We start from the raw sequence: 17552 nt of genomic DNA on the forward strand, positions 1-17552 counted from the left end.
AACTATTCACTATTTAGCAAATATTAACTATTTTTGTATACAGCTCACTTAAAGAAACTTTAAAATTCCTCCATATTACCAGAAAGGGGGCTAACATTTTGGGGGCCCTCTGCTCTAAAGCAAATCATCCTCGTCCATTTAATGCTGTGATGGAGAAGAAGCACCTTGAAGGAGCAGCCATACCTTGTGAACAGACAAGAGAGTTGAAGACCACCTCTTTCTCGATCCCTTCAGGCTTCACCAGAAAAGAAGGAAAAGGGGAAAGTTAGGGATGAGTACTGGAAACGCTAAATGCAAAGCGGCAGAAATACATGCAAAGGAGAACAAACAGAGATGAAGTGGTGAAGACAAATTAGAATCTAGAGAACCTTATAATCAACTATGGCAGTTTGCCATTGACTGTGATTTCTCTGTATCAGGAATACAGGAGGACCTGCTAAACACATACAGTATTTCCTGAACTTCTCTTATAGTGAATCCAATTCTGAGATACAAGTCAAGAGCTGGAAGATTCCCTTTGTCGGGTCAGTTAAAATAGAGCCATGGTGGTGCAGTGGTGAGAATGCAGTATTGCAGGCTATTGTAGTTCTGCCAACTGCCAGCAGTTCAATTCTCACTGGGTAAAGGTTGAGTCAATCTTCCTTCCTTCTGAAATCGGTAAAATGAGAACCTAGATTCTCATTTTACTGACCTCTAGGTAAAACGTCAGCCTGGGGAAATAGGCAGACATTGTAAACTGCTTAAAGATGGTGGTATATTTCTAAGTGCAATTGATATTGCTAAAGATTAAGTTATTAAAAACAGAGGGAACAGCTTCATGTTGTTTTCAATGTTTCTTCTTTGTTCCCAACTCTTTCCATGGAATGAGAGCTAAGCAAGAAAGAAATCACAGCGGATGAAATCTGAGTAAGCTATATAACAATCTGGGAACTAGCAGGCTAGATGTGCTATTGATTTGATGTTTTATTTTGTACAGGTAGACTAGTGTTTCTCCATTTTATATCATGTGGACTTCAAGCCCCAGAATTCCCCAACCAGAGTCGCTACGCTGCATGATGGCTGAGGAATTCTGGGAGGGTTCACCCATCTTAAAGTTGCCAACATTGAGAAACACTAAGGAAGTTAATTGTTATTAATGGTTGTGAAGAAACAGAGAGTGATAGCACTAGGAAAGTGGAACTCATTGAATGGAAAGATGGATTGGTGACCCAAATTCATTTTCAGAAATAGACCAGCTAAAAATTGGATTAATGCAATTGAAAAAAAGAATATTGCTTTTGTGCATTTTTTTGCATGTTCCTCACCACGTCCGGTCCATGATTAAGCCGTCCCACATACCTCAACTAAAAGCGTTTTGATCACAACATCTTTTTGCTTTATCCTGGATATTTCCATCACTTCATTCCCACAAAGCTCCTCTGAACTCAGGACCTCAGCACTGACTGTGAAATTCACTTCACCTAGGACAAAAAAAGTCACAACTTGGTCACAACTATGCTATACAAGCATTTAAGGGTGTCCCACTTAAGGATCGCCGCTAATCCTAACAGACTCCTGGTTATTAAAAATGGTGGACTGGAGCTTTCTGGAGCAGATTAAGCACTAACTAAAGCGACACAGTTTTAACATACAGCTAGTTTTCAGCAGATCCTGAAAGCGTTGTGAGTCTTCAGCATGTCCCCACTTTGGAAGAAGGACAGTGCCGTCCGCCATATTTAGGAATAGACAATCCATTTGTAAGCATGAGTTCCAACTTAAACACAAATTTTGGTCAGACACTGATTTATAGAATGGAACCCAGGGGTTACCTATAAAGTTCAAGGTATTAATTATGACCTTTAAAGCACTCCTGACTTAGGCCCAGGGTACCTGCGAGACCACCTACTACTACCAGTAGCCTTCCACTGTCCAGTACGATCCCACAGATTTGGCCTCCTTAGGGTGCCGTCGGCCAGACAGTGTCAGCTGATGACCCCTAGGGAGAGAGCCTTCTCTGTGGGAGCGCCTTCCCTCTGGAATGAGCTGCCCCCGGAACTTCGCATAATCCCTGACCTCCGGTCCTTCCGACGCACCCTAAAAAGTTGGCTTTTCCAGCAAGCCAGCCTGGCCTGTTAATTTTATCTCATTTTTTAAATGTATTGTCCTATAAATTGGGTTTGGTTTTGGGGATATGTATTTAATTTCTTTTTAACTTTCGGGATGTGTGTTTTTTAATGTTGTTCGCCGCCCTGAGTCCTTTGGGAGAAGGGCGGCATATAAATCCAATAAAACAAACAAACAAACAAGTACAGTGACTTTCCCCCAGAGGTGAGTTCCTGCCAGTTCTAACCTCTTCTATAGAAGAGGTTCCACAAATCTACTGGGCCGCTTAGAACCGGTTCCAGCTCCCTCCCCCCGCCCGTCCGCACCATGCTTGCCCTGTCTGCTGCTCACTGATTGGCTGGCTCACCAATCGCCCCGCCTGCCTCTAAGAGTCCTATCTAAACCTTAAAGTTTTAATACTGTCAAGTTTGAACACCCCTGGTTTTTTTTCCCTAAAGGATTAGGTAACTTGTCCTGTAACTTGACAGCTTTAAGACTTGCGTGCTTCAAATGCCAGAGTTTCTGAGCCAACATTTTGGTTGCTAAGCAAGGGCGTTGTTAAGTGAGCTTCACCACATTTTGCAAGTTGGCCACTCCCACTCCCACATGACTGTCAAGCCACTCCCAACTGGTCACATGGCTGGCAAGCCACTCCCACAAAGCAGGCCACACCTACAGAAGAGGTTCTAAAAAAATTTGAAACCCACCGCTGCTTTCCACCTTAAGTAATTGCCCATTGTATATTGGAATTTACCAAAGAATCTGATATTGAATATGAAAAAGGCTAGGATTATGTCTAGCCTTTTGGATGTTGTCTCTTTGTAGATCTCTTCTTTGGGGAGTTTCCTAAGGAATTTAAATTTATTAGCTGAAAACAGTGGGGTTGTACAATGAGCAGAGCGTAGAGTTATAGCTGATGGTTTGGAGATTGGAACTGATTGTGCCGGTTCCTGCGTGAGGCAATCTCCACTGTGATTGGTTGCTGTGGGTGTGGAGGGGGAGTTTTCCTTTTTTCCCACCAATTTTTTTTCTTCTATGCCCTGGGTGCCCAGATGATTTACCTCATGATGTATTGATGTGCCTGACTGTCTTGCTTGCTCTCAATATCGATGTTAAACTTACTTATTTATATAAAACTACAAGTTCGTGTCAGGGTCCCTTGACGCCATTTGGACACCTGCTGTGCAATTCCACGATAGAGTTTTAGAACATATTTTTACACAACTTTCTTACCCAAGGATCTTTCTTCACCCAGTCATCTGATAATCTAATCCAGGCAGAACTGGCAACTGACAACGCAACCATTAGACAAGAGAAATGACTACGGATCATTTTAAGGGACTATCAAGCGTTTATCCGATCTACTTCTTCCAATCTTCCTTGATATTCCATGAGCTTTTGGTTCATCAAAGCTCTTTTCCTATTGGTCAGGCAGCACCCATGGGTACCTTTTGAGTACCCTAGCCAATTTGTATTTGAGAGCAATTATTGGACTACCATGTCTTGGTAGCCATGCTTATTCCAGAGCACCTTGTGTTTTTTTGACTGCTCTTCATTTCCATATCTGTTCTTTGGAAGATTAAATGAGCAGGGAAGAATTACTGGGTTCAATCAATCAATTAATCAATCAATCAAAACAGAGCTAGAAGGGACCTTGGAGGTCTTCCAGTCCAACCCCCTGCTCAAGCAGGAGACCATACAGCATTCCAGACAAGTGACTGTCCAGTCTCTTCTTTAAAAACTCCAGTGATGAAGCATCTACAACATCTGAAGGCAAGCTGTCCCCTTGGTTAATTGTCCTCATTGTTAGGGAGCTTCTCCTTAATTCCAGGTTGCTTCTCTCCTGGATTAGTTTCCATGCATTGTTTCTTAATACAATACAATACAATAGTAGAGTTGGAAGGGACCTTGGAGGTCTTCTAGTCCAACCCCCTGCCTAGGCAGGAAACCCTATACCGTTTCAGACAAATGGCTATCCAACATCTTCTTAAAGACTTTCAGTGTTGGGGCATTCACAACTTCTGGAGGCAAGCTGTTCCACTGATTAATTGTTCTAACTGTCAGGAAGTTTCTCCTCAGTTCTAACTTGCTTCTCTCCTTGATTAGTTTCCACCCATTGCTTCTTGTTCTACCCTCAGGTGCCTTGGAGAATAGTTTGACTCCCTCTTCTTTGTGGCAACCCCTGAGATATTGGAACACTGCTATCTTGTCTCCCCTAGTCCTTCTTTCTCTTAAGCTAAACATACCCAGTTCCTGCAACAGTTCTTCATATGTTTTAGTCTCCAGTCCCCTAATTATCTTTGTTGCTCTTCTTTGCACTCTTTCTAGACTCTCCACATCTTTTCTACATCGTGGCGACCAAAACTGAATTCTGTATTCCAAGTGTGGCCTTACCAAGGCCTTGTAAAGTGGTATTAACACTTCATGTGATCTTGATTCTACCCCTCTGTTGATGCAGCCTAGAACTGTGTTGGCTTTTTTGGCAGCTGCTGCACACGGCTGGCTCATAGTTAAATGGTTGTCCACTAGGACTCCAACATCCCTCTCCCAGTTACTACTACTGAACTTGTACTTGCCTAAGCTTGCTTTTCTCCACATTAAATTTCATTTTGTTGGATAGGGCCCATTGTTCAAGTCTGTCAAGAGCTTTTTGTATCCCTGAGCTTGTCTTCTAGGGTGTTGGCTATCCTTGCCAGCTTAGTGTCATCTGCTTGAATTGTGGGGTTGTTGAATTCCCGTCACAACCTTGAACTTTCTCTGACTTTGTTAAATGTGTTACCTCAATTGTGTTGTTATCTGAAACAAGTAGTATCCAAGAAAGCCTGCTCAACCCCAATTTTATTTCACATAAAACATTTTTAAAAATGACTAAAAACAGTTGTGGTTGTAAGCCACCATGGACCTTGAAAGTTCTGTGGCTCCTCTTCCTCTCAGCCAGGGATGAAATGCTACCGGTTTAGACCGGTTTGCCAGAACCGGTAGTAAAAATGCTACCAGTTCACCTGAACCAGTAGTAAAAAAAAATGCTACCGGTTCAAGCAAACTGGTATTTCCAACAATCAGCTGTGACGCACAGTTTATATTAGCTAGAATCGTTGGATTTCCTGCTTTCTAGCTAATCCAAATTGCATGCCTTGGCAGATTTCCCCCCACCCTCACTGTTCTATTTACCTTTGCAGGCACGCTTGATAGCAGGTTCCACACACCTACCCGGATGTCATTGACACTCTGCACATGCACAGAAGGTCACATTTGCGAGCCGGTAGCAAAGGTAATTTGATAATACAATACAATACAATAGTAGAGTTGGAAGGGACCTTGGAGGTCTTCTAGTCCAACCCCCTACCTAGGCAGGAAACCCTATACCGTTTCAGACAGATGGCTATCCAACATCTTCTTAAAGACTTCCAGTGTTGGGGCATTCACAATGTCTGGAGGCAACTTCTGTTCCACTGATTAATTGTTCTAACTGTCAGGAAGTTTCTCCTCGGTTCTAAGTTGCTTCTCTCCTTGATTAGTTTCCACCCATTGCTTCTTGTCCTACCCTCAGGTGCCTTGGAAAATAGTTGGACTCCCTCTTCTTTGTGGCAACCCCTGAGATTTCACCCCTGCTCTCAGTCCCCAACCCGAATTCACTATTTCAACTTTATTTATATCTCGTGTTTATTATTTTTATAAATAATTCAAGGCAACAAACATTTGCTACATACCAAGTGATTGCAGAATCACCGTCCACGTCACTGTTTGCCTTCCATTTGCAGGAATGCAGTAAGATTCTTCCTCCTTTTTCAGAGCCATTGTCCTAAAGTCAGCAGAGGGAGCCAGAGATATTTTGACCTGGCCATAAAGAATAAGATGACAATGAGAAAACTGGGTGGTATCCAGTGGTGGGTTTCAAATTTTTTTAGAACCTCTTCTGTAGGTGTGGCCTGCTTTGTGGGAGTGGCTTGCCGGCCATGTGACAGGGTGGGTATGGCCAACTTGTAAAATGTGGTGAAACTCACTTAACAACGCTCTTGCTTAGCAACCAAAATGTTGGCTCAGAAACGCTGGCATTTGAAGCACGCAAGTCTTAAAGCTGTCACGTTACAAGACCTTTCCACCCCTAACCCTTTAGAAAAAAAAACCCAGGGGTGTTCAAAATTGACACTTTTAAGACTTGTGGACTTCAACTCCTAGAATTCCTCCTCCAGTCATGTTGGCTCAGGAACTCTGGCATTGAAGCACACAAATCTTAAAGCTGTCAAGTTACAAAACCCTGGCACCCCTAACCCTTTAGAAAAAAAAACCCAGGAGTGTTCAAACTTGACAGCTTTAAGACTTGTGGACTTCAACTCCCAGAATTCCTCTTCTCGCTCTTCATCTTGATGATGTGCGGACGGGCGGGGGGAGGGAGCTAGAGTTATTATGACTGTACACCGCCCCGAGTCCCTTCGGGGAGAGGGTGCGGTTTATAAATTAAATAAAAGTAAAAGTAAAGTAAAGAAAGGAGGGACCTTGGAGGCCTTCTAGTCCAACCCCTTGCTCAAGCAGGAGACCCAATACCACATCAAACAAATTGTTGTCCAATCCATTCTTTAAAAATGTGTTGTATCAGTTACAACTTCTGGAGGCAAATTGTTACACTGATTAACTTTTCTCACTGTCAGAAAATTTATTTTTATTTCAAGGCTATTTAATTAGTTTCCATCCGTTGCTTCTTGTTCTTCATTTGGGTGCATTGAAGCATGGCTTGACCCTGTCTTCCTTGTGGCAACCCCTCATATATTGGAAGACTGCTATCATGTCATCTCTAGTCCTTCTTTTCACTACACTAGACATACCCACAATTTTAGACAAGTTGGCTGCCCAATCTCTTCTTAGAAAACTCCAGTAATGGATCGCCCACAACTTTGCAACCCACCACTGTTAAGAACTCCTTACCCGCATGTAGTGAGTCTGGTAGGAGAAGACGGTAGCCTTGAGTGGGAAGGCTTCTCCTCGCACCACAGAGTACGGCAAGGTAACTTCAATGAAGAACGGCTGGAAGGCCTTTAGAGAAGTAGATTGGGCCAGGCCAAAGCCTGTGTCTGCTGAAAGGCAGAAAGCTCCAGCTTTCCATTCGGTGATGGTGTCCGGGATGGTCACAGGAACAGACATGGGTTTAGAATCTCTGAAAGACAGAAGAGATCAGCAAGTGAGGAGAAAGGCTTCCAAAATCCTTGCAGTGAGGAGAACCTATGCAGGGTCAATACATAGCATCTATGCCAGGCATGTCCAAAGTGCGGCCCGGGGGCCAAATGTAGCCCTTTTTCAAATTTCAAGCAGCCCACAGCCTCTTCTCCCCACTGGAGTTATTTGTTTAGTCTTTCATAAAATACTGCATTTTTCGAAGTATAAAGATGCATCTTTTTCCCCTCAAAAAAGAGGCTAAAAATCTGGGTGCATCTTATACACTGAATACAGCATTTTTTGCCTCCCAAAACTCTGCCCCCTTCACCAAAATGGCTGTGCATAGCCTTTAGGAGGTTTTCAGAGTGCTCCTGGGGGCTGTGGAGGGCATAAATGAGCAAAAAAACGGGCCATTTTTTGCTCAACTTTGCCCCCCCAGCCCCCAGGAGCACTCTAGAAGCCTCTTAAAGGCTATTCATGCCCTTTAAAAAATAGGCCCATTTTCGTGGGAGAGTGCAAAAACTTTTTTTTTTAATTTGCCTCTTCAAAATCTTGGTGCGTCTTATACTCCGAAAAATATGGTAGTTAATTCGCATTTAATATTAAGGGTTCAAAGAATGTCAGGCTGAATGATCGGCCCCACACATTTTCACCTCACCAAATCTGGCCCTCCTCGCAAAAAGTTTGGACACCCCTGATCTATGCTATACATAGCATAGTAGTGGTTAGAATCCAATATTGCAGGCTATTGTAGTTCTGCCAACCGCCAGCAGTGCAATTCTCACTAGGTCAAGGTTCACTCAATCTTCCATCCTTCTGAGGTCGGTAAAATGAGAACCTAGATTCTCATTTTACTGACCTCTGGGTAAAACTTCAGCCTGGGGGAATAGGCAGACATTGTAAACTGCTTAAAGATGGCAGTATGTGTTTAAATGCAATTGCTATTGCTAAGGATTAAGTTATTAAAAAGAGAGGGAACAGCTTGATGTAGTTTTCAGTGTTTCTTCTTTGTTTCCAACTCTTTCCATGCACTGAGAGCTAAGCAAGAAAGGAATCACAGCTGACGAAATCTGAGTAAGTTACATAACAATCTAGGCAACTGGCAGGCTAGAGGTGCTATTGATTTGATTTTTTATTCTGCAGACTAGTGGTTCTCGATTTTACATCAGGTCACATGAACAGACATGGGTTTAGAACCTCTGAAAGACGGAAGAGATCAGCAAGTGAGGAGAAGGGATACCAAAATCCTTGCAGTCAGGAGAACCTATGCAGGGTCAATACATAGCATCTCAATTACAGATCATCCATAATGAAGAACAGCGATGGGACCGCAATTCCATTACTAAGCAACGTGATAGTTGCCATCATTAAGCGAATCCCATGCCATTGCTAAGTGTGATATAACCTGGTCCCCATTCGCGTCCTCTTGCTAGCTTCCCTATTGAATACATGATAGCATGTATTCATTCAATCCTACATGATCACAGTCTTCCAATATCTAAGGGGCTGCCACAAAGAAGAGGGCGATAACCAATTGTCCAAAGCACTTGAAAGGAGAACAAGAAGCAACGGCTGGAAACTAATCAAGGAGAGAACCAACCTAGAACTAAGGAGAAATTTCCTGGCAGTGAGAACAATTAATCAGTGGAACAACTTGCCTCCAGAAGTTATGTGTCCTCCAGAACTGGTTTTTTTTTAAAGAAGATACTGGACAACCACTTGTCTGAAATGGTATAGATCTGCTGCTTGAGCAGGCAGTTGGACTAGAAGACCTCCAAGGTCCCTTCCAACTCCGTCATTCAGGTATTGATTATGGTTATAGGAAGCCAGAAAAGAAGGTTGCAAAAGACTATCACATGACTGTGGCACACTGTGATGTCAGAACTGGGTGCCAGGTGCCAAGCATTTGCATGTCACCATAGGGACACTAAAACAGCCAGAACTTTGAGGCTGTCATAAGTAGCACTCATTCAGCAAAGTCCTAAGTTTAAGCAATCACTGAATGTGTGATGGTTAAACAAGAACCACTTGCATTTGCATTGTACTTTCAAATCAGTTTCTGAAATCATTTGGGGATATTTTTTTTCTAAAGCTCCTATTCCTTTGGCCTCCCCAGAAGGATAAATTTTAGGAACTGAAGGAAATGGGATTGATGGAATTGTTTGTGTGGAGAGAACTGCACTCGAAAGGAACGGAGAGTCAAATCTAGCCCTAGATTCTGCCTCGGTTTACCTTCCAAGCAAGCAACTGAGTCGGAAGATACAATACAATACAATACAATACAATACAATACAATACAATACAATACAATACAATACAATACAATACAATACAATACAATACAATACAATAGTAGAGTTGGAAGGGACCTTGGAGGCCTTCTAGTCCAACCCCCTGCCTAGGCAGGAAACCCTATACCGTTTCAGACAAATGGTTATCCAACATCTTCTTAAAGACTTCCAGTGTTGGGGCATTCACAACTTCTGGAGGCAACTTCTGTTCCACTGATTAATTGTTCTAACTGTCAGGAAATTTCTCCTCAGTTCTAAGTTGCTTCTCTCCTTGATTAGTTTCCACCCATTGCTTCTTGTTCTACCCTCAGGTGCCTTGGAGAATAGCTTGACTCCCTCTTCTTTGTGGCAACCCCTGAGATATTGGAAGACTGCTATCATGTCTCCCCAAGTCCTTCTTTCTATTAAACTAGACATACCCAGTTCCTGCAACCGTTCTTCATATGTTTTAGTCTCCAGTCCCCTAATCATCTTTGTTGCTCTTCTCTGCACTCTTTCTAGAGTCTCCACATCTTTTTTACATCGTGGCGACCAAAACTGAATGCTGTACTCCAAGTGTGGCCTTACCAAGGCATTATAAAGTGGTATTAACACTTCACGTGATCTTGATTCTATCCCTCTGTTGATGCAGCCTAGGACTGCGTTGGCTTTTTTGGCAGCTGCTGATCATTTAAAAGCAATTAATTAGGGTAACCCTGAGAAAGCAGGATCTCCCTATGAAAAGGGAGAACCTCGAGACCTATCTTACATTCCTTTTATAGTTAACACAACAAAGAAAAAGGAAAAAGGAAATCTGATACAGTAAGAGTAATTCCTCAATGCACAGTAAATCAACCAGAAAGTTTGTCTGAAGTTAGATGACGCAGTTGTCACTAAGTTTTTCTTATCAGGAGATATTATCCAGCCATCCTTCTGTAACTTATCTTTTCAGTTTTAGAAGCAATCTAATCAATCCATACAATCATAGGATAAAAGTTTTCCTGGATTTCAATCTCTAATGAACTTGAACATTATTTTAAAAGGGAGAAAATAAGTCAACTTAAAATACCAAATAACCTTGTTAGTTAACAGATTACAAAACCCATGTCATGATGTGACCCTCGGAACCTTGATGAGGGAATGAAAAAAGGCCAAGGTGATAGCTAAGGCTCGGGGTGGGGTGTCAAATCCTCACCCATTTATTGCATGTTTTAAAGGGGGTGGAGCTCTCAGTTCCCCTGATTGCACCTGGCACTCATGCAGAAAGTTAAGAGACAATGCAAAGGAGAGAAATTTATTTAGAGCACTTAGGGCTTGAATACCATAGCATTTAGCTCTGCATTTTTAGCGGAAAACACAACCCAAAAGTTTGTCACCGTTTAAAATAGTCAGTTCTCTGAGGTTTGCAGTGTGGTTTTCTAACCACAATACCAATGTATAGTAACGAACAGTCAGTTCAAAAGCTGATGAGCAGGTTGATGAAATGCTCTATAAGGTTGTTGTCCCCATTCCCCTGCAAAATGCAGGACTTCAAATTCAAGACTCTAGGATATTTTTTCTTAAAAGAAATCCCATTAAGCAGAAAGCATCGCATCTCAGGGTCATTGTGGCCCTTGTTAGTGGCACTGCTCTTCCCACAATGACCAGAGCATCCTTAAAGTCTTTACAGCACCATAAAGGTGACCTTGGAAGAAGTCGCCCAGAAGCCATGAAGTAGCTAGAAAAGTATTAGACTATCTTCCCCTTGACTCCCCTGGAATATAAAAAGATAAGGAAGGGAAAACAGGAGACTTGCAAGATTCTGTTATTATAGCCTATTTCAATTGAAACCAAATTAAATGATAGGGCACCAATGGCAAACCTTTTTTGGCTCGTGTGCCATAAGTGGGGGGAGAGCAGGGGGGTCGTGTGCAGGCGTGCCGCACCCATAATGCAGTGCGTGACCTCCCAGTGCACATGCGCGCAATGCAGGTGCGACCCCCCATTTTTGCATGCTTTTTTCGCCCTCCCCAGGCTCCAGAGGCTTTATAGGAGCATGGGGAGGGCGAAAACAGCCTCCCCCGCCCCCCCGGAAGCCCTCAGGAGGCTTCAGGGACCTTCAGGAGGCTTCCCTGAAGCCTCCAAAGCAGTCAAAACGACCCTCCGAGCAAACCGGAAGTCCGTTCCCGAACTTCCGGTTTGCCCGTAGGGCTGGTTTTTTGCACTCCGGAGGCTTCAGGGAAGCTCATGAAGCCTCCGGAGGGCCCCCGGGGGGGCGGGGGAGGCTCTTTTCGCCCTCCCCAGGTTCCTATAAAGCCTCTGGAGCCTGGGGAGGGAGAAAAATGGCTTTTAAAAAGGGTGAACTCAGCTGCTCTGACAAATGGCTCCGTGTGCCACAGGTGGCACACATGCCATAGGTTCGCCATCACCATTATAGGTGATTCTCAACTTACAACAGCTACTGAGCCCAAAATTTCTGAGCATAAGTGAAACATTTGTTAAGTGAGTTTTGCCCCTGTTTACGACCTTTCTTGCTACCCCTGTTAAGTGACTCACTGCAGCAGTGGTGGGTTCCTACTGGTTCCGCCCACTTCAGTCGAACCGGTAGGGGTTTGGCGGTATGGGGCGCTGGAACCGGCAGTGACCCACGCCTGCCACGCCCCGGAACCGGTTCTCCAGGCGGTGCCTACGTTGGTGTCATCTTGTTTTTATGTACATGCACAGAACAATTTTTGCACTGCACATCCGCGCGCAGCATGAAGTTATGGCTGACTTGAAGGGAACTGGCGGTAGTGCCTGCCGGAACCCATCCCTGCACTGCAGGTTGTCAAGTTAGTAGCACACTTGTTAAGTGACTCTGTCTTCCCCATTGACTTTGCCTGTGAGAAGATCGCAGAAGGGGATCGCATGACCCCGGGACAGTGCAAATGGTCATAAATATGAGTCAGTTGCCAAGCCTCTGGATTTGGAGCACATGACCAGGGGAATGCTGCAACGGTCGTAAGTGTGGAAAATAGTCATAAGTCCCTTTTTCAGTGCCGTTGTAACTCTGAACTGTCACTAAATGAACTGTTGCAAGCTGAGGACTACCTGTATTCAATGTGCTACAGCCAAGGCAACCTGCTTGAGTTTCTTTCTAATATTTTCCACCTCCGAGTTCAACATAAGGATCTGTAGTTGAGCCTGTTTTTAAGGGCTTCTGGATGACATCTCCCAGGTTGTCACAACACACCTAAGAAAAGGGTGCGACTTATAAGACACCACCACGATGCGGCAACGAGCCTGCAGGTTGGGGTGCCGTAGCTTAAACATGTGGGCAGCAGCAGATACGGGAATATTTTCTGTGAAGCTTTCATCAATGAATGGCCTGGGGTTTTTTGCAGCCTGACGCCACCACTTACTCTATTATCACCAAATCCCACAACCACGTTTCAGGGAAGAGCATTCTGACAGTCTCAACAGGCGCCACTTCTCCACTACCTGAAAGACCAACTAGAATGGCAGGACCGAAATGACCCATCGATTCATCAATGAGTGCTGCGGGTGTTCTAAAGTAAGTATCTAGAAGAAAAGAATATGAGAGAATTTACATGTATTCCACCTTAACAACTGTAACAGAAGTTTTAGGCTCAATTGTAGTTGTAACTTGAGGACTACCTGTAGAAATATTTACTGTATAACGTTCTCCACTACTAAAGGTAAAGGTTCCCCTTGCACATATGTGCTAGTCATTCCCGACTCTAGGGGACGGTGCTGATCTCCGTTTCAAAGCTGAAGAGTCAGTGCTGTCCGAAGATGTCTCCGTGGTCATGTGGCCGGCATAACTAAATGCCGAAGGTGCACAGAACGCTGTTAACTTCCCACCAAATTTTCCTACTTGTATTTTCACATGCTTTCGAACTTCTAGTTTGGCAGAAGCTGGGACAAGTAATGAGAGCTCATTCCATTAAACGGCACTAGGGATTCGAACTGCCAAACCTCCGACCTTTCTGACCCTGCCATTTAGGATACCTTTGTATAATTTTAAGAGCCTTGCTTCCAAAGAACAACAATCAGCTGCCTATGGAGATTCTCAGTCTCTTAAGAGTTAAAGCGTAATTCTGTTCAGAACTGGAGTTGATATTGATGAGTTGATAGTGGTGAAAAAGTCACAACAATTACATTGTACATCTTTCGACCGGCAACCTTTCGTTTAGTGACTGCTCAAAGTTACAATGGCACTGAAAAAAACTTTTTTCAGAGATTATGCCACTAATGAAATAATCTCCTGGTTTGTAATGATTGCTTGGGTCTATTTCACTCTGCCTCAGAGTTAGGAGGCATTTGGCTTTGAGCATCCCACAGACTCCCCGTGGCCACAAAAGCAGCACAAGTAGAAGAAGCAGCAACATGACTTCTTTTCCTGACTGATCCTTCTGTGTGATACCTTTGCTATCTCTGTGGCACCTTCTCTGTGATTACAAAGAATGAGATGAAGAGTTGGAAGGAACCATAATCACTTCCAGGACAAAGTTCTCTAGAAAAATATACACAGCCTCTGCTTGTCCTTAATCTTCCCCCCTCCCCCCAGATTTTCTTTCTGCCTGCAGAACCATTTATACACCCAGCAGTTCATAAGACTCCACTGAACTTTGCTTTTGAATCTGATATTGACCTCATAACACGTTCTGACATGCTTGTGTCAAATTGCGGAAAGTTTGCAGAAAGGTCTCTTGGGTCTTAGCAAAAAGTCAAGAAATAAATCACAGTTATTTGGATAACTGCAAGGAACAGGACCATCAACTCTCTGAATATTGAACGAGTCAACAAACAGCTGCCCAAAGGGAGAACTCACATATGAGGCTATAAATTTGAAAGATGGTCCAGTGATTGCGATTGGAGAATTTGGCACCAAATCTTGCCAATACAACACTTGAGAAAAGTCAGAGTCAAGAGAGATTAAATAGGCTATTTTTCTAGGGAAATTTGGTAATAGGCCTTTAGGTAGAACAATTGTTGAAGCAGCCTCAGGGTGGCATGATCAAAATTCAGACGCTTGTCAACTGGGCCATATTTATGACGGTTGCAGTGTCCCAGGGTCATATGATCACTTTTTGTGACCTTTTGACAAGCAAAGCCAATCGGGAAGCCAGGCTGAATTTACAACTGTTTTACTAACTTAACAACTGTAGAGATTTACTTAATAACTGCAGCAAGAAAGGTCCTATAGTGGGGCAAAACTCACTTAACAACTGTCTCACTTAGAAATGGAAAACATTTGGGCTCAATTCTTGATTGTAAAGTGGGCCGCGATGGCTCAGCTTGCTGAGCTTGCTGATCGGAAAGATTGGCAGTTCGGCGGTTCAAATCCCCAGTGCCGCGTAACGGAGTGAGCTCCCGTTACTTGTCCCAGCTCCTGCCAACCTAGCAGTTTGAAAGCATGTAAAAAATGCAAGTAGAAAAATAGGAACCAACTTTGTGAGTGAGATGGGCTATAACTTTGGTTCAGGCATAAAAGCCAAGCTGCAATACTAAAGGCCCGTAAAATCCTGGTCAAGGCAATAGTTCCTCCTTCTGCCGAGAAGGGGTATGCTGAGATGACATATGGTATTTTTATCTATAGCAGGCTGACCCAGACGGATGTATCCTGTTGTTCACTTCTGCTTTCCTCCCCAAATGCAATAGTTAGAATGTGATAAGGTCTGCACAATTCTTGAGATGCGTGTAACTCTCTTTTCTGTCATTAATATTTGGTGCTTCTAGACCGCCCCAAGCACCCGATGGAGCTGGATAGGTTCCAGACGGAGCTTGGGCCATTACCTGTAGACCTGACCCGCGCTCGGTCAGAGGACCTAGCGGCCGCCTGGAATACGGCGGCGGCTGGGGCCTTGGACCGGGTTGCGCCTTTGCGACCTCTCCTGCGGCAGCGACCCACCCGGGCTCCTTGGTATACCGAGGAGCTGAGGGTGATGACTGTAACCAAATATCTGTATGAAGCATTTTCCAGTTCCTCTTAGAACCATATATGTCAAATGTAACACCCAGTTAACGTCCACGTAATTTGGGATATATAGCCCTGCTTTTGTCAACCCTTCAGGGTTCAAACACATTGTCCTATTTTGTGACGTTTGAACCTATGCATAATAAACTGTTTCCTACACTGAAGTGCTTGGCCTGTGTCCTTCCCTTTTCCTACTTCATGGGAAGTAACTGTGTTACTTCCCAGCCACATGACCACGGAGATGTCTTTGGACAGCGATGAATGGCTTTGGAACGGAGGTGAGCATTGCCTCCTAGAGTTGAGAACGACTAGCATATATGTGTGAGGGAAACCTTTACCTTTACTGATCGTAAATCAAAGACTATCTGTGTTTATCATTGCTACTAGAGTTACTCTAACCCTTTTTTTTTGGAGTGGAGTGGACTGGAGTGGAGTGGGAGGGAAGGGAAGGGAATCAAATTGAATCGAATCGAATCTGGAAGGGACCTCTAGTCCAGGCCCCTGCTCAAACAGTAGACCCTATACCCAGGATGGTGAACCTATGGCACACGTGCCACAGGTGGCACGTGGAGCCATTTGTCAGGGCACGCCAGGCGTTGCGCTGTCAGCTGATGAGTTCAGTCTTTTTTAAAGCCATTTTCCGCCCTCCCCAGGCTCCAGAGGCTTTAGAGGAGCCTGAGGAGGGCGAAAAAAAGTCCCCTCCACCCCCACCCTTTTGAGGTCTTCTGGAGGCTTCAGGAACTTCCCTGAAGCCTCCGAAGGACTAAAAACGACCCTACGAGCAAACCGGAAGTCACTTCCACTTTGCTCGTAGGGCTATTTTTTGTCCTCTAGAGCCTTCAGGGAAGACTCCGGAAGGTCCCTGAAGGCTCCGGAGGGCTTAAACCGGCCCTACTAGCAAATCGGAAGTCAGTTCCCAAATTTCCGGTTTGCACGTAGGGGCGGTTTTTTACACTCTGGAGGCTTCAAGGAAGTTCCTGAAGCCTCCGGAGGGCCTCTGCGGAGGCAGCGGCGGAGGCTGTTTTTGCCCTCCCCAGACTCCTATAAAGCCTGGAGAGCTTGGGCAGGGCGAAAAAAGCATGCCCCACTGCCTGGGGTGGAGTGTCTGTCATGCACACATGCACGCTGGGGGGGGGAGTGCATTGCATTATGGGTGCAGCATGCCCACGCATGACCTCCCTGCGCTCCCTCCTTATGGCACGTGAGCCAAAAAAGATTCACCATGGCTGCCCTATACTGCTTGAGCAAGTCTTCCAGTCCAGCCCCCTGCTCAAGCAGTAGATCCTGCCTATACCATTTCAGACAAGTGGTTTTCCAATCTCTTCTTAAAAACCTCCAGCAATGAAGGGTTTATCACAAGTTCAGAGCAATGTAACTATTATCCCTTCCTACAATTTTACCCTGTCAACCACTATCCAATCCACACTCCACTTGTTTAACTGAGTCATAAACAAAATTGAAGAGTGGAGTTGGGGTGGGGGTTTCCAAGCAAGAAGCTCAGTTTCAATTCTGAAAGGCAGAAAGGAAAAGTTTCCCTGATCTGGGTGCTTTTCAACCAGTGGTGGGATTAATATTTTTTTGCTATTGGTTCTGTGGGCATGGCTTGGTGGGCATGGCACGGCTTGGTAGGCGTGGTATGGCTGGGTGGGTGTGGCTTGGTGGGCGTGGCACAGGAAGGATACTGTAAAATCTCCATTCCCTCCCCACTCCAGGGGAAGATTACGGCAAAATCCCCAATTCCCTCCCAATTAGCTGGGACTCGAGAGGCAGAGAATAGTTGGTCAGAAATGGTATTTAATGGTTCTCCGAACTACTCAAAATTTCCGCTACCAGAGGTGGCACACAGTGCTCTCTCTGTGGGCATCCGCACCATCGCCAGTTGCACTTCTGGGTTCCGTCATGCCCAGGCACGTCAGCCAGCTGGCCTTCGCGGATGCATGAGATGGAACTCAGAAATGCAGCTAGCGGCTGTGTGCCTGTAGCCAGCCACTCTCTTCCAGGTTTCATTGCGCACATGCACGAAGACCATCTGGCCAGCGCACATGTGCATAATGGAACCTGGAAGTGAAGCTGGCTGCCATGCGCATGCG

The 17552-nt window shown here is 44.6% G+C and overlaps 1 protein-coding gene across 1 annotated transcript in view; it reads right to left on the minus strand.

Moving 5' to 3' along the window:
• The window catches only part of LOC309383753 (alpha-2-macroglobulin-like), an 84485-nt gene that overhangs the window by 26287 nt on the left and 40646 nt on the right, over positions 1 to 17552 (minus strand). Inside the window, exons 18-22 of the mRNA XM_081936593.1 lie at positions 12884 to 13043; positions 7006 to 7234; positions 5793 to 5919; positions 1339 to 1460; positions 184 to 235 (exon numbers count right to left, since the gene is read on the minus strand). Of these exons, the coding sequence (XP_081792719.1) occupies positions 184 to 235; positions 1339 to 1460; positions 5793 to 5919; positions 7006 to 7234; positions 12884 to 13043 (690 nt within the window). The remainder of the gene's footprint in view (positions 1 to 183; positions 236 to 1338; positions 1461 to 5792; positions 5920 to 7005; positions 7235 to 12883; positions 13044 to 17552) is intronic.

This window comes from Natrix helvetica (genome assembly GCF_964273705.1).
Source record: "Natrix helvetica genome assembly, chromosome: 1".
NCBI classification, from domain to species: domain Eukaryota; kingdom Metazoa; phylum Chordata; class Lepidosauria; order Squamata; family Natricidae; genus Natrix; species Natrix helvetica.